The 21,628-nt window shown below is 43.0% G+C and overlaps 1 protein-coding gene across 1 annotated transcript; it reads left to right on the top strand.

The window, feature by feature from the left end:
- The first annotated feature begins 4,540 nt into the window (after positions 1-4,540).
- On the top strand, positions 4,541-21,025 carry SPMIP3 (sperm microtubule inner protein 3). The gene is made up of 4 exons (XM_026003409.2): positions 4,541-4,596; positions 10,416-10,511; positions 14,180-14,256; positions 20,934-21,025. Exons 1-4 carry the CDS (start codon positions 4,541-4,543, stop codon positions 21,023-21,025), a joined length of 321 nt encoding a protein of 106 aa, XP_025859194.1.
- Positions 21,026-21,628: the final 603 nt, after the last annotated feature.

Below are 21,628 nucleotides of genomic sequence, written 5' to 3'. Positions count from 1 at the left end.
GGCTGTTATCCTATTTTATAGAATTCTGATGTGATCCATAATATAGTCTATAGTTCGCAAAAGTGGCTGAGAAAGTTGACAAGATAAATCTTATATCTTTGTCCCTGAAGTCTGTATGTTGAATATTAAAGTTGAAGAAGTTTGTTGCAATGTATTTCCTTTATTTATTTACCTTAGTTCAATTGTTTCTTGGCCTTTTGGCTAAGATGAAGTGAACTTAGCTTAGTTCACCTTCTGAACATCAGCATAATAAAAAAAATTCTATTATTAAACTTTAATTTCTGTGCCCTGGGAGTCTAACTGCACTGGTTTATGGGTCAGTTTTAACTAAGTGGAAGTGGTTAAAATTCTCCTAAATAAGAGCCATGAAGATGTCCAAATCTTATTTCATTCTTAGGAATGTATCTGAAAATATAAATTCTATAGAATCAAAATATAGTTTATTTAGCACAACCAAAATGTCCAATATTAGGGCTGGGTTTCATAAATTATGGCATATTCAGTTCCTTAATAAACCTTTATGAAATGTCCATTCTGTGCCAGTTATTATCTTTGGCCCTAGGGTTACAGCAATGAGCACAAGAGACACATCGCTGCACTCCCGGAGACTACTTTCCATTGGGGAGACAGGCATAAATAAGATACATAAGTAAACATAATATGGCAGATGGTGATGAGTGTTTTGGAGAAAAATAAAGCAGAGAGCATGAATAAGAAGTCCAGGCATGGGAGTGGAATGGGGTACTATTTTAAATAAAGTGATGGGTGGGCCTCACCAAACAATATAAAGGAACATGAAATATTAGAATTAAGAATACTCTGTAGCAATGTGGAAAATTTTTCATGATATCTTATTAAATGAAAAAAAAAGCATACAAAATAAGATGTCTGCTGTGGTTCAAGCATTTAAGTAGAAAAATACATATAAAATATAAAAATGTAAACAGTTGTTTGTGGATAGTTTTAATATCGTTTTACAGCATTATTTACTCTGAGCGTAATTATGTTTTCCATTTAAAACAAGAAAAATGTTTGGATGCCTGGTTGGCTCAGTTGGTTAAGTGTCTAACTCTTGGTTTTGGCTCAGGTCATGAACTCAGGGTTGTGAGACTGAGCTAAGTTGGGCTCCATAGTCAGTGGGGAGTCTGCTTGAGATTCTCTCCCTCTGCCCCTCCCCCTCTCTCAAATAAATAGATGAATCTTAATTAAAAAAGAAAAAGAAAAGAAAAATATTTAAGGTTCCCTAAGGCTAATTTGAAATTGAATGAAATGTGTGATGAGGATACACATAGAACTCACATTTGCTCTGGAAAAATTCTATTTGGGGCACAGCTGAGGAAGAATCTCTACTAAGGAATCTCATAAAAATATATATATTTTAAAGGAGATGAAAGTTACGTTCAGGGTGCCGAGAACAGTGGTTGTGCAGTGTTGGCTGTGAGCTTGGAAATGATGGCAAGTTTAACATGTGTTCATAATTTATCTTATTTAGATTTGGCATGTGAATCTATTTTTTAAGATTGACTAAAATAAAATGTACTGACATATCTTACTGCAGACAACATTTTCTTCTGTGTTCAAGAGATGACAACTAATCACACAAGATGTGACTTGGTATCTATGTAGTAGTTCAGTTCCCTAAAGATTCAGAACGACAGGCTGCAACCATTGCCAGACAACATCTTCCGATGACTCCGGGAGCTTATGCTTAGACTCCATGTGGGCTATTCACGTGTTCCTCTGAAAATGTTTCTGTGGCCTGGCTAAAGTATGGCAGCCCAGGCCTGGTTTATTCCCTCTGGTGTTGATTCAGAATTTCTAGGCACTGAGCAATCACTTTATCATCAAAGGCAGACGTGGTGTTGTCTTAGTGAAACGCAAATGTCCTGAATATCTTGCATTCTTCTCTCCAGCATGTCACTTCCAGTGAGGGAAAATCCCAGCAGTCACAAAGCTTTCCCAGTGTAAGCAAAAGCTCCATAGTATTTACTCAGATTTTCTCTTCTGTTCTTTCTTCTTCTTCCTTTTTTTTTTTTTTAATATAATCACACTAGTGCTAAAAGAAAAAATAGATTATATAATGAACAGGCTCCATTGGATAGCCAAATTATTCTATTGTAATGTAATCTTGCTTGAAAATGTTCAAGTTGCTTGAAAAACACACTGAGATATGAAATAACAGCTAGCTGGCCTGTGGGCAATACATTGACTAGCTTTGACTAGAAGAAGGGGGATGGAGGCCCCACACACTATTTTCCTTCCCAAGGAAACCCATCTCCCTCTCAGTTACTGCTTCTTGGGGGCTATCCAATGGAGCTTGTTCATTATATAATCTGTTTTATATCAGTGCCTAAATAAATGAAAATGTCTATCTTTTTCCTAATCTATCTTTCTCCTGTCTATCTTTTTCCTATCTTTTCCAGTTTCATGTTGGCTGGTGGTTGGAGTGCTCTGCGGTTGTTTCAATAAAGCATAGAATACTGTCAAGGTAAATGTCTCTAGTACCAAATGGGTTCCCATGCTGGTTCCTCAGTGACCTTGGACAAGTTATTCTACTTCTCACTCTTTCAGGTTTCTTATCAGTAAAATAGGAAGAATACTTCACAGGGTTTCTGGAAGGCTAAAATGAGTTCATTCATATCACCTGATACAGAATACGTGACCATACATAGAAACTCATATTTCTCTTTCCTCAAAGGTGCTGTTTTTGTTACAGAATGCACACATGCATTATTTCTCCCTTAACCCTGCAGAGAGGTATTGTAATCATACATATACAGATCGAGCGCCTTACTCTGTTCAGGCTGCCACACCAGATTACCATAGACTGGGTGGTTTCTAAACATCAGAAATTTATTTCTCACAGTTCTGGAGGCTGAAGTCCAAGATCAGAGTGCCGGCATGGTCAGGTTCTGATGAGAACTCTCTGCTGGTTTCCAGGCTGCCATCTTCCTGTTGTGTCCTCCTCATATGACAGGAAGAGGACAACGGAGCTCTCAGGGGTCTCTTTCATAAGAGCACTAGCTCCACTCATGGGTTCTTCACCCTCACTACCTCCCAAAGACTCTGCCTCCAAGTATCACTACTTTCTTGGATCAGAGTATAATGTGTGAATGCGAGCGGCTCAGGTGTGGAGTGTGAATCTCCTTCCTTCCGATGTTCTCCTGCTACATTGTTCTTCATCATGTATTTATGCAAACAGAAAACCAGCTGTCTCTGTAGACACATAATATAAACACATAGTACAAAATTTATAAGGTATACAAAAGGTAAACTGTAAAGAAAAGTAAGGCTTTCAACCACCTCTGTCCCCCCAGGCACTCTGTTTCTCTCCCCAGTGTTGAGTTTTCCTCAAGTGAATATTTAGATGTAGGAGTTTTCTGTGGCACATCTTCTACTCCAGTAGGCAATCAGATGCAATATGAATTTTTCACTAGAAATATGTATTGTATGTTCACATCTAGGAAACAGAAAAGGTTTGATATAGATGATGGGGCACTTCCAAAATCATTGGAGAGACCATGAGAAACACTCTGGGGAAGGCCTTCAAGAAGCGTCTAGAACGCCACCAGAAAACTGACCCATCATGGGAGCAGCTACCTGTGCCCTACTGAGGAAGCTGCTTCCAGAACCTCTTCCCAAAGCTGCCACCACTGCCACTGCAGTGCCTTCTTCACACTCCCAAAAATGGCATTTGAACACTGGAACACAGGGCTAAGCCACTGCCTCAGTGCACTTGTTTCTTGACAGCCCATGCTGGAGGCTGGCCCCGGCAGTTGTGCTACAGAAGTTCACCACACCATGGCTTCCCAGCCTTGCCTGCCAGTAGAAAAAGTCCAAGCAGCAGGAAATGGCCTCAGCCTCATTTCTGCCTCTGAGTCTCAATCCAGTCTGTGGAGTTGGAGGAGTCTAATTCCTATCCAGAGCTCTAGGTGCCAGGGAATCTGGTGTGTAACACTGAGCCTGCAAGCTTGTGCAGTAGGAACACCCTAATCAGGATGAAAATTGGCACAGTAGTTTCTATTTTTAGTTTTAGTTTTTTAAAAAAGTTTATTTACTTATTTTAGAGAGAGAGAGTGAGCACAGACAAGCGGGGGGGGGGGGGGGGGGGCGGGGCAGAAAGAGAAGGGGACAAGCAGACTCCCTGCTAAGCGAGGAGCCCAACATGGGGCCTGAGATCATGATTCAGCCAAAACCAGGTGTCAGACACTAACTGACTGAGCCACCCAGGTGCTTCAGTAGTTTCTGTTTTAAAAAGTGCATCTGTGTGTATTAGCTTATGCTTCCTACTCCCCGCCCCCCACCCCTTTACTAGTTTATTTCCTCTCTAAGTGGTCTAGCCAAAGCCATGGATAATCTATCTACTCTTCAGTTTTCTTACTATTATTTCTTTCAAGGCAGACTTGGTGGCACTACACAGCTCCTGCATGGAAATGGACTGTGTATAGTGTATATGTGTAATATGTAATATAGTATGTAGTGTGTATAAATTTGCAACCTCATCTTTCACTCTATAATATTTTTTAGACTCCCATCCCCCATGGCTGCCATCCGACTTCGAGAATTTATTGACCACCGCCCAGTGGTCCCACCCAGGTAATGTTCTTCCAGACACAGATGCCATCCAGAGCTGTGGTGGGGCAGACTTGCTCACTGGCTGCTCTCTGATTGACAGACTTCTGTCAGAGATTCCAGTGACATTTCTTTGAGTTTGGAGAAAGTTGCAAAAAAAAAAAAAAAATCCCACACTCATGACAAAATCCAAACTCCAAAAAGATTGGAAGCCTATTGGGTTTGGCTTGGGAAGGGCTTCAGCAAGAAGTATGAGGAATCTCAGCCTAAATTTTAGCAGGGGCCCCTTTACTCTGCTTGGGATCAAACAAATCCCTTTGTGTTTCTGTCATATGGGAGGTGGTTGCACAGGTTAAAACCAAGTAGGATTCTTACTCTTTCTCCAAATTCATAGATGGCCCAAGACCAACAAATCCTAGATGTGTTTTTTATGCTAAATTCATCTTGCTGAGAGATACTGGATAATAATCCATAAATCCTAACCCAGTTTCCCTTCACCACTGGCCATAGGGTCTGCAGAAGTTCAGAAGCTATGAAATTCCAGCAGGAACCCTCACACTGTAAAGTGATTTTGAGGTTAGCCTCTTTGGCTTCGTGGTTTTGAGTAAGCCTCATGTTTTAGCATCTAGTTATTTTCAACTATGTTTAATCACAAAGATAAGTTCTTTTGCTTCCATAAATTACTGAAGAAGGGGCAAGGAAAGGTTGCTTTGAGTCCTCTTTCAGAGAAAGTATGGAGTCTACCCTTCCCTCTAGGAAACCCCATGAGGAGAAGCTAGAGGGAAACCGGGATGGGTCTCCCTATTTCCTGATTTCTGCCTCCCCACAAGCACTTGGTCTTTCTGAGTGTGTTTGAGATCTGTCTTGTCCACTGTCAGGTTACTTAACTGTGGGTTATCCCCTGGGCAAAATGGAAACAAACCTCTCTAAGCTGCTGCTGCCTGGAGTTCTGTGGAACCAATCAGAGTCACTGGGCCTGGCCTAAGCCAGTCCGTGGGGGAGCCTGAGGGTTTGGGTGGAACAAAGCACAGCAGGCATGGGGTTCATGAAGTCCTAAGACAGAGCTGGTTCTGTTCTCCGTGCTCATCCATCAGAGGCCCACCAGGAGGCATGCAGCCGGAACCAGGCTGGGGTCCCGGGCTCCCCACCATACTCACTGTGGAGCTGGTCCTCATTTACCTGACGCCTTGCCTGCCTCTGCAACAGTAGGGACCCAACCCCTCCGTAGGTTCCTCACTTGTACCTCCAGGATGTATCTCCCACAGGAATGCTATCTTTTCCCCGTTTACCTCCAATGGCCACCCACTCCCATCCTCCTCCTCCCATTGTACAGAGGGCACCTCATAAAATGTAAATTGGATCAAAGCCCTCTGTTGCAGAAAACCCTGCAATCACTGCATTTTGCATAAAATCTAACCTCTGCTGGGGCCTCTATGGCCCTCCATGAACTGTTCCTGCCCCTGTTGTGGCCTCCTCTTTGGCCAGCCCCACTGTCTTTCCTTTGTTCCTCCAACAGGCCAGTCTTGCTCACACCTGGTATATATTCACTCATTTTGTCTTCACCATAGCTGTGAGAGAGAGAGGGGAAACGGAGACACAGAGAGGTAAGGTGACTGTCCCAAGATCCCACAGCTAGGAAGAAATTGGCAGAGATAGGGTTCGAACCCACAGGGCTGGCTCCAACATCTGTGCTCTTAATCCCTGCACCTGGCCACATGTCCAGTTAGGCTTACTTGCCTCTCTCTGCCCATCACTGGCACCTCTGCTGAGCAGACTGCCACCTCTGGTAGTTCCTCCATGCACATTTGTTGAAAAAAAAAAAAAACATGAATGAATCAGTGAGCTACAATTATTGGGTCGTGGATCTGTGGCGTAGCCTCCTGCTGGCTGGTGGTACCTGTAGAAGGCCTGACAGCCTCCTGCCTCTCGGACAATCATCCAGTCACTCCCTGCATGCCCAGACCTTGGGACCACTTGAGGGAAAACTGAATCACACACTGGCAGGGGCACCCAATAAAATTAAATATTCTGTGGTTCACCAGCAGGACTGATTACACAACTCCCATCAGAATTGTATAAGATGCAAATGTGACCTGCTGCCACCCAAAGCCACAGGCCCGTCACTCAGGCAGGCCTGAGCTCTGAGTTGGTTTGCCAAGAGCAGGACACTCCTGAGGTTGTTTCTTGTGGAGTACTTGCAGTGTGGTGTGGAAGAGAAAAGATGTGGAATCTGTGTCAGGCTTAAAATGAATCTTTAAAACACTGACTGAAGTGGTGTCTGGGGGACCCAGAGGCAGTGTGAGGAGCAGCTCTTCCTGCCCAGAGCTATGGCAACATCTACCACAGGTCACCATGTGCGTTCACAGTGTCTCATTGACCCAGTCACAAATCAGTGATGTTGGTGTGCCCCCTACTTTCCTGATGGGGAACCTAAGGCTGGCCTCTTCCTGGAGGGGATGATAAGTCTGGGAGATGGCAGAGTGGGCATGGCAGTGTCCCATCCTCTGTGCTGACTAGCTTGTGTCCTTACTAAGTGACTCATTTTCCTGAGCCAGCTCCTGACTGGCACAGCACTTACTCACTGTGTATGATTAGTGCCTGAATGTGGTTTTCCCTACCAGATCATCAACTCTTGGGGAGAAGACAATATTTATCAACACTGTGTCCCTAGCACCTAGCACATAGTGGACATCATAGAGCCTTCAATGGACTCACCTCATTGAACTGAAGGCCACTCCTAGCTACCATGGCTGGGTTATTTCTTCTTCTAGACCTTTGGTGCATGACTTCTACTTCCTGTCTGCCCATGAGAGAATCACAACGTTATATAAAAACAGCACTGAACTCTTGAACAAAAGCCATCCTGCATATGTAGAGGTGACTCTGGATGTACATGGAGTTCAGAGAATGGGGTTTGAACCACGGCTCTGGCATTTATCAGCCAGATGAAGTTTGGAGAGCCTACTTGACTTCTCTGAGCCTCGGTCTTCTGTAACAAGATGTTCATAATATTGCCCTGGCAAGGTGACTGGGAATTAGATGCGGTCATCATCCTAAAGCCTGAGGCTCAACACAGACATAACAGAGGACTACAGAGCCACATAGGAGCATGGGCCATCTTGGGCCACGAGACCAGGCTCAGGAGGGATGGACACTCCTGGCCTCCCCTGTGCATACTGAATTTTGTCTATAGCTAAACCCAGATTTCTGCTCTGATGACATGCACCCTCCCAGGGGACAAGTTTGCTCTTGTCTGGATAGAATACATCACCTTGAAGAGCCAAACTATCAGGGACTGGTAAACAATGTATGGGGGAATCAGACGAAGCTGGCCTCCTGCTCCCACCCAAGAAGGAAAGACCTCCCTACACTCATTCAGGAACCCTGAAAACCAAGTTAATTGACAGGTCTGAGCACAGCCTCGGCAGGGCTCCTCAGCCAGGCCTGGAGAGCCAGCACTGCTTCCCTGCTCATGCACCTAGTACCCTCAGGAGAGGCCAGCTACTGTGGAGCCTCTAGGAATACTGAATGACAAGCCAGGTTAGGCACTGCCCCCTTGCAAACCTCCTGATTGGGAGCTTCCTCCTGTGAGCTGAAGTTAGGCTACATGGGGAGCTTGGAAAGTCAACCCAAAGAGTTGGAGGCAAAATGTACCACTATTTTCCCCCAAAAAGAAAAGCTTTCTGCCTCTCCACACAGCACTCCTTCCCTCCAGCACCTACTTCCACATTTTCCTTCCCTCTCCTGGCTCCTCGGCCAAAACCTACCAAGAGAGATCCTCAGGGACTAAAAGCAGGGTATATTCTTAGGTTGCTCACCTATATTCAGTTAGTTATATTCAAGCTAGTGAAGAATCCATGGTCAAAACTCAGCCAGTGAAACGGCACAGCTATTTCGAGTAACCAGTGTGGTTTGGGAACCCCAGCTGGGTTTTCAACAACCTGTAACGTGGCCCTAGGGTAATCTCTCCCAATGTAGTGCTTCAGAGCAGGATGGGTGCCCAAGAACGTTCCACTCCCATGCACTCAGAAACGTCATTTTCCCCTATTATCATGCCAGTTTCTCCCTCTTCTTATGACTTAATCCCTGCTGTTATTTACTCTTCAGGGCTCAGTCATATTATCCCAGCCACGGGGCAGGCCCAGACAGTCTGTGGTTTTCTGAAAATCAGAGCTTCCTGAGGTCTTGTTTGTATAGACAGGCCCACCCTGTTCCCAGTTCTTGCCTTTCCTACTAGTTAGACAGCAAGATTCCCACCCCACCACTCTGATCCCAACTCTGGCCACATCTTGGCTTCTCAAATTCCCCTCACCTAGAATCTCTTTGCCATCGTATTTGCCTGCCCAAATCCTAGGCATCACTCCCTCATCTGTGCCCCCACTGACCCTTTATTCAGATCACTATTTCACACATAAAAGCATGGTGAGGACAAGCTCTGTGAGTGCAGAACACAGAGCATGCAGGCATGTCCCACGTATTCAGTAAACCCAATGCAGCTTTGGCAAGCTCCTTCATGCAAAACTATGTACTCCTTTCTACTGACTCTTCCCTTGGATCTCTGATGACACCCACTGAGTACTCAGAATCTGTGACAGGTCCCCAAAGACCTACATGTCACAAACTCTCTAAAGTCATTCTCCCCACAATGGTCACCTGCCTGTGTCCCCTCTGTCTCCTAAGGAATGGCAGCCTTCTTCCTTATGTCTGAAGCCTAAGAGCTGTCCTTGTCTTTGACACCTTCCTCTCAGTTTCAACCCTTTCTCCCACAGCGTCTTTTATCCTGTCTGGCCACCTTCCCACCACACAGGGTCCCACATAAATGACCACTTTTGCCTCCTGGTCAGTCTCTGTACTTCTAGACAGATTGTCCTCTACTTTGTTGTCCACATCACACTGGCAAAGACCTTTCTAAAATAAAAATTGCACTCTGTCATTAATCTTTTTAAAATTCTACCAAGATTCCCTGTCACCTATATGAGTGGTTCTCAACATTTCAAGACACAATGCTCCCTTTATTTAGAACAAATATTTCCTACTACTCCTACTATTCTTCTGAAATAAAACCTGCAAATAACATAATCCAACCACACATAATTTTAAAGTAGTTGCATAACACAATCACTATATTCTAAAAGGACTATGATTATAAAATAAGATGTCTTTGAAAAGGTGAGGTTTGGGCATTGCCACTCCCTCACTGCAACCCCGCCTTGTCTCACCTCGCCTCCCTCTGGCTCTGGGGTTCAGCTGTAAGCTTCATCTCACCTTCACTCCCAGAAACACTCCTACTCCCTTTGTGCCTCAAAACTTTCTCAAAACACAGCCTTTCCCAGCCAGGCGAGGCTTCCTCCTCCAGCACAGATGTGCCCTGTGCTTTGGCCATCATAGTGCCTATTCATTTCTTATCCCATACACCTAATCAACAGAATTAAAAAAAAAAAAAAACAAGAACAAAAAACTTGTGAAAGTTTGTAAACCTACCCAAAGTAGGAAAAAAAAAAAAAACAGTATAAGGAGCTTCCATTTATCCATTTTCACATTTTGACAATTATTATTAGCATTTGCTCCCATGGTTTTATATATCCTATTTCTTTTCCTGATTTTTCGAACCTAATGCCTAACACATCAAATATTTTCTTATGAATACTGAGAACCCAATCTTGAAAAACAGGTAACAGAAGATGCTCCTGTCAAGAAATTCCAAGGGTTTCAAGAGCTCTGTGCCAGCACCTGGGGGCAAAGTACATGGATCTTTTATTAGACCACAGCTGGCATTCTTCTGTAAAAAAATAATTGTAGTAATTGCTTTTTATTTTTAATGACCCTCTTACTTTCTCCACTAGTATATTCATCACTCATCAAGGAAAGGACATCCAAGGATATTACACCGGGCAGCTGGCAAGAGTCCATTTCGAGTCTAGTGTGAAGAGACCATCCAGGTGAGACACCTTTCCAAATCTTTGTTTTCAAAAATTTCACTAAGTTAGAATAAACAAACAAACAAAAAAGAAATGGGAGTCACAATTTGTAACCATAATAATAATAACAATAAATAATAATAGTTGTTATTTAGTGGATTCAAAAAGTTTGGAAGGAAATATACCCAACTGTTAACAATGGCTTTTTCTGAGTGGTAAGATGTTAGTATTTGTATTTTACTTTTTTTTTTTCATTTTCCAGATTTTCTCTAATGAACATATATTACTTTTATAATCAACAACAAATATAAAATGTTATGAAATCATTAGACAAATTTAAGAAACACCGTGAATTCAGAGTTTCAACTTGTTCAAAAACATACCCTTCCCGAGACTCTGTTTCCCTCTCAGTAAAATTGTGAGTTTGGCCTGAATGGTTTCTGCCTTTCCAGATGTGATGTTTAACAAAAAGAAAAAGAAAAAACAAAAAAAACAGTCACTTGGACGTTATTTTCTAGTTTTGGGAGGCTAGAAACCACAATAGTTAGAAGCAGCAATATGAGTAACTTTTGAAGTGGTTGATCTTGGGCAATTTTAACTCCTTCTCTGGGAATCAGTTGCCTTACCTGTTAAATAAAATAACTGACATAAAATTCCAGAACATAGAAAGCACTTGAAATATGATTATTTTGACTTCATTGTCTAATACATTTTACAAAGTTCTTCTCTTAATCGCCTTTGATATAGTCAACTCCTGATTATCCTCTATGCAAAGAAAAGGAAGCCATGGCAGCTATAAAGAGCACATAGTCTTAATAGAAGATCAAACTAGAAGTAGTGTTAGAGGTCATTCTGATCCAGTCAGTGAATAAGACAGAGCCCAGAGAAGTTGGTTGGTGTGAAAGCTGGTACTTGGAACTATGCACATTTTCTGATTCTCAGTTCAAGGCTTTGTTCTACCTCAGATACACATTATGTTGAACTCTTGCTGGGGCCAGCCCACCACCAGGGCTCTCCTCACGTGTACTCTGTAGGCTCTGATGACACCCCCAACTCCAACATCCAGTACCCAAATGTCAGTCCTTCTCCCCATAGTATGGCTAAGGCAAAGGGAACCTTGACCCACTTTGACTCTGACAAGATCAGTGTCTGCCCAAGATCAGCCTTAAGGGGAAAACTTAGTGCAGATGGCAATCAGTGATTTTAGCAACTTCCAGTTAAAAATAAGAAGGAAAAGGCAAGACAAGACCCTGACCTGCCCCACTCTCCAAAAAACAAGAAATAATACAATTCTTGGGACAAGTCCTAACTTCAGTTTTTGTGGTTGTAGTATAATTTTATAGGTGTCTAATGGCTTATCTCCCCCAGATATATTCCTCTACCAACTTAATGGTTTCAGTATTAGAATCCCATCCCTTGAATCAAAGTCTTTTCTTCAGGACACTGATGTATTACTTGAAGATGGAGAATATTTTGGTTCTGTCAAAAGACCCAAAGCAAAGACAGCACAGTCTTCTAGTCCAGCAGGGTAGATCTAGGGACAATCTCTAGGATGTGGTTCAGAAGCCAGAGCTGTCAGTGGCACAAAAGTGACCTGATGTCAGGGATGGTTACACAGAGCCCAACCTCACAAGAGACTCACCTGTTCATTAGGCAGCAAATGTTTGATCCACTGTGGGGGACATGCTTTCATAGGGAAAGGAGTGTTCCTGCCCACCATTTAAGGTGCCCATCTTACAAGACCCAGTGCCTATTAGGCATGAAATAAGAGCAAGTAGATGCAGGCAGGAATTTTCGGGGTCTCTTCATGTCTATGCACCATCTGCCCACCAGTATTTCTCCCCCACCAGTACCATGCCCTCACCCTCACATTACTGCTCTTGTTTTTTCTGAACTTCAGGAAGAACCACTCCATTTCTGCTAACCACTCTTCAGAGAAGGTCCATTATAATCAAGTTTTTACCCAAATATGGAAACACAATACATTATGATTATATTGTTTCGGTCACCTCGTTTAAGTGTGCTCAATCATGGTGATCCCATCAAGTAAGACTACATCTTACTACTAAATGATTGGGTAAGATGTTCCTAAATCTCACCCAACATCTCGTATTTGCTCACTTCATGTATTTTATAGTTTAAAAATACCCATGTTGGGGCACCTGGCTGGCTCAGCTGGTAGAGCATGTGACTCTTGGTCTTTGGGTTGTGAGTTCAAGCCCCACATTGGGAGTAGAGATTATTTAAAAAAATAAATAAGTAAAACAAAATTTTTAAATACGCATGTTTATTACAACATTAAGAAAACATTAATAAAAACCGAATTGTAATTACCTATAATGTCATCACTCAGAGACAGACTATCATCAGAATATTCCAGATCTACACAAAATGGGATGAACAATATTTTGAAACCCCCTCTTTCCCCTAGTTTATTGAAATACAGTTGACATGACACTGTATTCATTCAAAGTGTACAATATAATGATTTACTATATGTACATATTGTAAAATGATCACTGATAAATTTATTTAATATCTATCACCTTGTATAGTTGCAAGTTTTCTCACTCATGATGAGAACTTTTAAGATCTACCTGTCTTAGTACCTTTCAACTATACTATACGGTATTATTAACTATTATCATCATGCAGTACATAACATTTCTAGAACTTATTTATCTGGAATTTTGTCCCTTTTGACTCACTCATTTCCCCCATCCCCCAACTCTGCCCCTGGTAGCCAGGTAACCACTATTCTGTTCTTTCTATGCATTTTAGTTTTTTTTTATATTCCATGTATAAGTGAGATCATACAATACTTGTCTTTCTTTATCTGACTTACTTCACTTAGCACAATGTTCTCAAGGTCCATCCATGTTGCAGCAAATGGCAGGTTTTCCTTCTTTTTATGGCTGAATAGTATTCCGTTTTAGATACATACACAACGTCTCTATTCATTCATCCATTAATGAGCACGTAGATCTCTGGAATGGTTGCGACAGAGTATAGGCCCATTTTAAAGCTATTAATACTCATCGCCAAATCATTCTCCAACAAGTTGCACCAGGGAATGTGTACCCTCATAAGGGCATGAGGATACTTCCCCCATTACATTTTGATTCTTCTTTACTTTTATCTTCAGAGGGTTTTTATCTGAGTGGAGGTACAGGAAGGCTGGAACTGATTTCAGGTTTGTCCAACACCAATGTGCACCATAGGGGGGAGTCTGGTCAAAAGAAAGCATTGATTCCTCGAGGGAACCAAACGTCCATAAAAAAAATTACAGTGGGAGAGGATACTGGGGAGATCTGGAGTATAGGAAGTAGCCACGCATGAGCAGACCCAGTGGAAGTTTCAATGCAGGTCACCTTCTATAAGCTGTGACTGGGGAGGAGGAGGATGCTAATGCCAGGGAACAGTGGACCAGGATTCCTGAGTCACCTCCTGAAAACTGCTGGGCTGACCCTGGAGCTATGAAGTCTTGCCAATAACCTCCTGGCCACTTCCAAAGAGCGGACGTCAGCTGATGAGAACATGGAATGCTTTTCTTCTTCTGGGTGTTCAGCAAGCTCTTTTTTATTTTTATTTAGACATCTCATAGACTTGGCAATTCCACCCAAGAGAGAAAGTCAACATCAGCCTCAATTTGACCAACAAACTCTCATTCGATATATTTGTTTTCGAAGATATTTGCAGCCTGCGGAACTATGGTATAAGGAAACCACCTATCAAAGAGACTATTCCCTGCCATTTTACAACATGGGTAAGTCAGGTCCACTGCTCTGACTCTCTTGAGATCAATTTTGCCTCACAGGAGCCTCTCTCATGGGCTCACCGCCATCAGGGAGGGTGTCTGGGATCAGTCAAGTTGGGGGAGGGTGTGCATGTGTCTAGAAGCAGGAAGAATGTAGAGGCTGGCCCAAGGGCTGCTTCCTCCTCTCCTCTTTATTCTAGTCCTTAGAAAATTCAAGGATAAAAATGCACAAACATCCTTGGTAGGAAGCAGGCTCGAGGGGGCCTATTTTTCACTGAGCCCTTTGTTATAGTCAACAAATTCCTTATTGTGCCTAAACATACTGTTGAGGGAACTTTTTTCCCTCTTGTTCTCCCATTTTAAATGGCTTTATGACAATTATTTGGCATTTGAAGGTATGTTTCAAAAATTCTACATTCCCTGTATGTTGTAACAGGTGAGTATGAAGGGCCCAACCCTCCTCCCCCCAGAGGTGACCCGGAGAGTATACAGGCAGACAGCAATGTAGACATTACTTGTATTCCTGTCGTTCTTGGTGCTTTGAATTTTAGAGAGGAGGGGAGAGTTGCTGCTTTCTAAATGAGTAAGCCCCACTCTTTCTGGGGCTCTTTTGCGGTGGCAGACACATACTCTGTCCTTCTGACAGCTCTCAGGTAGGTGCTATCACTTTCCCCATTTTACAATAAGGGAGATGAAGTTGCAGAGCCAATTAATTAAGCAGCCTCAGATGACACTGCAGTCCGCAGGAGAAGCAGAGTTCAGACCAAGGCCATCTGAAACATAGAATTCGGGGCTTGACCCTTAAGCCATGCTGCCTTTGACCTGGTCAGAGTGCTTTACACTACTATTCATTTAATAGTTTGCTTGAGAGTGAGCCACTTTCTTTTTGCTGGAAAAGAAAACGAGGAGAAGGATGGTGGGGGGAGTGGCCCTTCCTTCTGTTCTCCCCCGAGGAGAGCAGCAGCCCAGATGGAAAGCTAGGCCAGGGATGGGGCTCGGGGCCCAAAGGAACCTCAAACAACAGCAGTCAGGAAGATGGGAAGCAGATGGAACCAGGCCATCTCCAGACAGTGGAGCCAACAAAAAGGGGCAGTAGATGAAGCAGGATGGGCCAAATATGGGCAGGAGGCATCTGGCCTAAGAAGTTACCTACCAGCAATGCAAAACTGGGGTCTGGGAGGGCAGAGAAAGTTTGAGGCTGAGAAGGGAGCTGAGAGAGGAAGCAGGCAGCTGAGATGAGCTCATTTATGGAAGAAGGTGCCAGGAGGGGTGTGGGATGGTAGAAGTTTGGGTTCCATGGGGGTCCTGGGAGGGCTGTATTAAAAGGATGGAGTGGGTGGTGGTGCAGGTTAGGGGCTGAAGGGTGAAGCCTGGGGGGACAGAAGCCACCAGGGTCTGAAGTGGAAAGAAAAGGTGGCCAGGAGGTGTCAGTGGGGCTCCAGCAAAGCAGTTTGCCTTTCAATACTCACTGAGTATGAAGAAGTCTGCTTCCTTCTCATGTGGGAATCCAGGCAATCCTCGACTTACCAAAGTGATAGTAAATAGGACCTTCTTTAGAATTCCTCCACTGTGAGGGAATCCAGTTAGACAGACACAAAAGGTTTTCCCCCTGCTAGTTTTAGATGACAATCCCTAATTCTTTCCAAATCTACAGAACCAGGTGTTTAGCAATACAGTTCGATATTCACCATCTACTGTGTCCCCAGCACCGTGCTGGGTGCCATGGGAGGAGGTGAATGCAAGTCCAAGTCCAGGTTTTGACCTCAGCCATGGGGAGTTCCCAATCTAATCAGGAAGCTAAGGCAACAACCAGCCTATCAGGGATAGGAGGAACTAGTAGAACAGGAAGATGGAATCTAGAACCTGTAGCCATGGGGACCCAAGCTGGGCCCCAGTGGACGAGGTCTGAGGCAGAGGAGAAGTGGTGTACACTGCAGCCAGGGACAGGGTAGGGGGTATAGCAAGGCTGTGGAGGGTGGGAGAGCAGGAAGGACTCCAGACATGAGGATGCTGGCCCGCCTAGGCCGGGCAGAAGGAGGAAGTGGGGAATCACCTGTGGCAGCAGAGTAGGACAGAATGGCTGCAAATGAAGAGGAGCTCCAGGAGGGAATCTGGAAAGTTGAATTTGGACAATCAGAGCCATCTTAGGACAGGAGGAGAACCCGGAGGCTGTTGGCCTGTCAGCCTGCTCAGGATGGATTGGAGAAGACATGACGACATTGGCAGTCAGGCAGGATGGAGCTGTGGGAATGTGGGCAGGACTCAGGCCTTGGGGGGCTGCAGGCCTGCACATTCTAGCTCTGCCATGTCGGGCAAGACACTTGGCTTCTCTGAACCGATCTGTGCCTCTGTCAAGTAGAGATGCAAAGGCTCTATATTTTAGGATAGCTGGTAGGATTTACAATATCTGTCACGTGCTCAGAACTGTGCTAAGTGATATGCGCACATGTGTATACATACACTCGCGGTTGCAATGGGTCATAATAGCCCCCATGAAGGAGGTATTATTATTTACTGCATGTAGCAGAAGAGAAAACCGAGTCTTAGAGATTTTAGGAAACTTACTCAAGCAGCTTGTAAGTCGTCAATCCAGGTCATCCAGATAGGTCATACTCCCGACCCTTGCTCTTGGATTGGACTGAGGAGGCTTCATGGGAAATGGAAAGAAGATTCATGTGGTGTAGCATTTGGAGTGAGAAAGGGTGGTATTAAGAGAGAATTCACATGAGGGAAGTTAAAGCTCACTTCTCAGCCTTCTGATTCTATATAGCATGATTGTTGGTGCCTCTAATAGAAATAATGGTTTTGGCAGAAGAGGTGTGAGGTTGGCAACTGTGGATGACTGAGAATAAGGTGCTAGAAAGTGCAGGCAGGAAACAGGGTCAGATAGTCACGTCCTCAGTGAGGTCTGAAGCCTGACCAATTCAAGAGGTAATTTATGATGAAATAGTCACTGCTCTATTCATTGAATCACTGAGTGAGTATTAGCTCTCTCTTGTGGAGTAACATATCATTCCAAAATCTAGTGATTTACAAGATAAATGATTATTTTTATTTTTTAACGGGGCAGTTCTGGTTCAGAGTCTTTCAAGGTATCAGCCAGATGTCACCAAGTGCTACACCATCTGAAGGCTTGACTGGGGCTGGAGGAGCCACTTCCAAGACGGCTCATTTACATGGGTGTCACTCACATGCTGGCTGGTGATGGGGGGCCTTTGTGGTCCAAGTGGCCAACCGACAGGGGTGCCAAGTGCCCTGCAGGCATGCAGCTTCCCCTAGAATGGGCAATCCAAGATGAAGGGGGAAATTGCAATGCCTCTTATGACCTAGATGCAGAAGTCACACACTGTTGTTTCTGAGGTGCCCTACTAGTAACACACAGCCAGCCCTGAGGCACTGTGCAAGGGAATTACATCAGGCACGGATACCAGGGAAGAAGAATTACTGGGGCCCATCTTGGAGGCTAGGAACCATAAGACAATTCATTCATTGAGTTCTCATTATGAACTAGCCTCTATGCTGCCTGCTGGGGTACAGTGACCAGCACAGACAAGATACTTGCTCTTGTGGAGCTGACATTCTTTGGAAGAGCAGAGTACAGAGCATAACCAAGCACATTTTTTTAAAAATTTGAAATTATAGACTGTAGTGGTGCTGTATGGAAAATAAGCAGGGTGATGAGGGTCACTAAGGGAGGCTACTTTTAATGGGGCAGTCAGGGAAAACCTCTATACAATTTTAGCTGAGCCCTGGAATATAGGAATGAGTCACATAAAGAGCATTCAGGAGAAAGGAGCAGTAAGTGCAAAAGTTTGAAAGTGGGGAAAGCCTTGACATGTTTGAGGGACAAAAGGAGCCCAGCAGAGCTTCTGTGTAGTCAGTGAGGGTATGTGTGGTAAGATGCCTGAATTCCAGTCAAAGAACAAAGGGAAGGGTTCCAAAAAGAGTGACTTATTACTTGTATTTTTAAAAAATCACTTGGGCTGCTGCTAAGACCTTGTTTGGAGGTAGGGCATGCAGACCAGTGGGGAAGCTGTTTACTAGTTTAGAACAGAGATGATGGTGGCTTGGAGCTTCAGAAGATGAAAAAGAATGAATGGATTCCAGAGATATTTTGGAGGTGACATCAATTGGACTTGGTGATAGATCTGCTGCAGGGAGCATTTTCATTCATTTGTCTGTATTCTTTCAGTAAATAATTTGAAAGCCAGGCATTGTCCAAGGTTTTGGCAATACTATGACAAGCAAAAATAGACACAAGTTTCTACAATCAAGAAGAATGGGGAACCAGGATAGAAATCAGCATAAAATCCACCTGTCATAAATGCTATGAAGCAGAGTTTATGTGGTGCTATATAGGAGCATTTAATAGATCAGAAAAGGTTTCCCTGAGGAAATGATGAGCTAAAAGTTCACTAGGCAAGGAGTGGGGGGAGAGGGGGGAAGAGCTTCACAGCAAGTGTGGCATGTGCATAAGCCCTGCGACAGGAATAGGACATGTTTGAAGAACCAAAAAAATTAAGAATGTGATAAAGCACAGAAATCCAGAAGGGTGGAGTAGGGAGGGACTAGAGAGATGTAAACATAGGAACAAGGAAGGGGAGAGGGTGTTTACAGGTCATTTTCAGCTCTAGCATCCTCTAGTCTGAGATTTTTTTTTTTTTAAGATTTCATTTATTTATTCACGAGAGACACAGAGAGAGAGAGAGGCAGAGACACTGGCAGAAGGATAAGCAGGCTCCCTGTGGGGAACCAGATGCGGGACTCGATCTCAGGACCTGGGGATCACGACCTGAGCCAAAGGCAGATGCTCATCCACTGAGCCGCCCAGGTGCCCTCTAGTCTGAGATTAATGGGCAACCGCTGAAAAGTTTAAAGGAGGGTTGAAGTGCCATGATTAAAAGTACATTTTGAAAAGACTGCTCTAACTGTGGAGAAGGAAAAGGTAGCAGGGTGGGGTGTCGGGTGGGGCAGAGATCGAATATGGTGCATCAGTAGGCCATGGCAGTGGTTAGGCTAAAAGTGGTTAGGTGCTTAACTTTAGTGACATCACTTTTAGCAATCCAGACGCCCAGGATAGACCCAGACCAATCAAACCAGGATCTCCTGGTGGGAAGGGAGTGGTCCCAGGCATCAGTAATTTTAAAAACTCCCAGATTCTTCCACCATGCAGCCAAGTTTAGACTCTGCGGTTCACGCAGCTGAGGATAGCTGTTAACAGTAGAGAATTTGCAAGATACTTACTTGATGCCTATTTTGTAAACAACAATCAGGCAGGTCTGGTCTGCAAAAGACTCAGCAGAGAGGTCACAAATCTGAGCTCTGAGAGAGAACACAGCAGTGGCTGCTGACTCAAGCTTTTGTTTGAATCAAGAAACTGATTCCTTAAAGGAGTCTTTGCAGGGAAGGGCTTCTCACAGAATAAGATCGACATTAAGTTGTGTATCAAGGTGTGGGGTTCTTTCTCTTGACCATCTGACAGTCTTTGTGATCAGATTTTAAGGGTAGGGCTTACGTCTTGATGAACACTGATTTGCAGTTCACGTTCAGTTCTTATTTCTTTTTGGGAATTGGTGAGAAACAGATTACATGCAGATCGTGATAGATCAGTTATTGCTCAAGAAATTCTTCCTCAGTAAAAATTCTTTCTCAGCACATAGGGGTTCATTCATTTATTTAGGAAATATTTATCAAGCACGGACTATGTACAAGACATAGTATAAGGAAAGCAGATTCTATTCTCAGAGAACTTACAGCACTGTAGGATAGGATGGCCCCTCAGACAAAACTTGCCCTTGTATTACTCACCCTGGCGCCAAATACTTAAAAGAATAAAATACATGATCTCGGTAGCAGTCTGACCTTCAGTTCTCTCATCTGCAAAAAGGGTAAAAATAGTATCTACCTACCAGAACTGAGATATCCATATAAAGACTTCAGCATTTTGCTTGTACGTAACATTAATAAGCCTTCAAAAAAATGTTAGCTATTACATTATTATTGTTGTTGATCAAAGAATTAATTAACATGTGCCATAATAAATATTTGTAAACAACAACAACAAAACCCTAATGCAATGGAATTGTATCTTATACGGAGATTAAGTTCTCAAACCAGTGCATAAGGTAATAATCACGTATAATCAAAGTTATTCTTGAACATCTCTTAAATTAGTATAATATTAAATGATACTATATTATTAAAGTAGTTGGAATAAATGGGATTTGGCAAGTTGGTTAAATTTTCCCTGTTGTTCTCAACTAATGATTCATTTTATTTTTCAAAGACTGTCTGTGATTGTAGATAAGAGGTTATAAAGTACAAGGGAACTCCAGTGGGTATGAATTTAGTGATGGTTAACAACTGAAGTTTGATATAAACATCATACAAACTGGCCCATTAATAATATATTGTTAAAGGGTTTGGGGGTCTATAATTAATATGTCAAAATGCAAATTTATGATTGATTTAATTTTATTTACATTTGGGCATTAATTCAGTGATATGCCTCTTGATCAGAGATTGAAACACAGAAATAACCTTTTGACTGTTTTTCTCTCACATCTTTTACTTATATTCCTTTGTCTTAAATCCCTCGAATTATTTTATTGTACACAATTGACAGCATGTTAAAACTTAGGAGTGAATGGTCTTAAAAGAAATCATTATTCTGTTTTAAATTCCAGGTTGCAACCAGAAATTAGCCACAGTTTCATCGAATCCTACACCACTAAATTCACTGCCAGAGTTCTACTGTTGCGAAGAGAGGCAGCTTTGAAGGAAAACCTTTGCATTTAAAATAATCATGGCATTTGAACAAAACATTTGGAATTCTTACGTGACTCTTTAAGATGAAAATAATGATAACAGGACTAATTTTAAGTGTGTATCCAAATGGTTACAATCCTGAAACATTTACACATTGCAATTTCTTTTCAGATTGAGGTAATCAGCCGAGGGCAGGGAATCAAGAGTCAAGTTTAAGAGAACTTGTCATCTGTTTTCACATCAGCCCCAACACCAGTCTCATTGCTGGCGCTTACAAAGCATCTTACATATAACTCAATGGTTATACAGGGGACCAGGTAGGGATACAATCTGCTCAATAACTGCATCATTCACTATTGAAAAGAAAAAAAAAAGAACCTGTGATGTAGTCAGGGAGGAAGACTGCAGGCACCACAGACCATAAGGGTGCTCTGGATGTAGATACAGTTTAGGGCTGTAGTGAGCTATGAGACTGGTTTAAAAAAAAAAGGATTAATTGAAAGTCTGTATACAGAGTTAATACCCCTATCTGAACAACAGGGCATGGATTCCCCAGGCAAAAAGTTAGAGGGTATTTTCTAAAGAAATTAACGATTCCAAAAAAAGAATCCTA

This window comes from Vulpes vulpes, chromosome 13, assembly GCF_048418805.1.
Source record: "Vulpes vulpes isolate BD-2025 chromosome 13, VulVul3, whole genome shotgun sequence".
Classification (NCBI taxonomy): Eukaryota; Metazoa; Chordata; class Mammalia; order Carnivora; family Canidae; genus Vulpes; species Vulpes vulpes.
This window is presented reverse-complemented; position numbering and strand designations above follow the sequence as displayed.

Bases quoted from the DNA above. Each gene is read 5' to 3' on its own strand.
- SPMIP3 (XM_026003409.2), top strand. From the start codon at position 4,541: ATGGCTGCCATCCGACTTCGAGAATTTATTGACCACCGCCCAGTGGTC. The intron at 10,512-14,179 runs GTGAGACACCTT...TTGTTTTCGAAG, and splicing joins AGTGTGAAGAGACCATCCAG to ATATTTGCAGCCTGCGGAAC. The intron at 14,257-20,933 runs GTAAGTCAGGTC...TTTAAATTCCAG, and splicing joins CCTGCCATTTTACAACATGG to GTTGCAACCAGAAATTAGCC.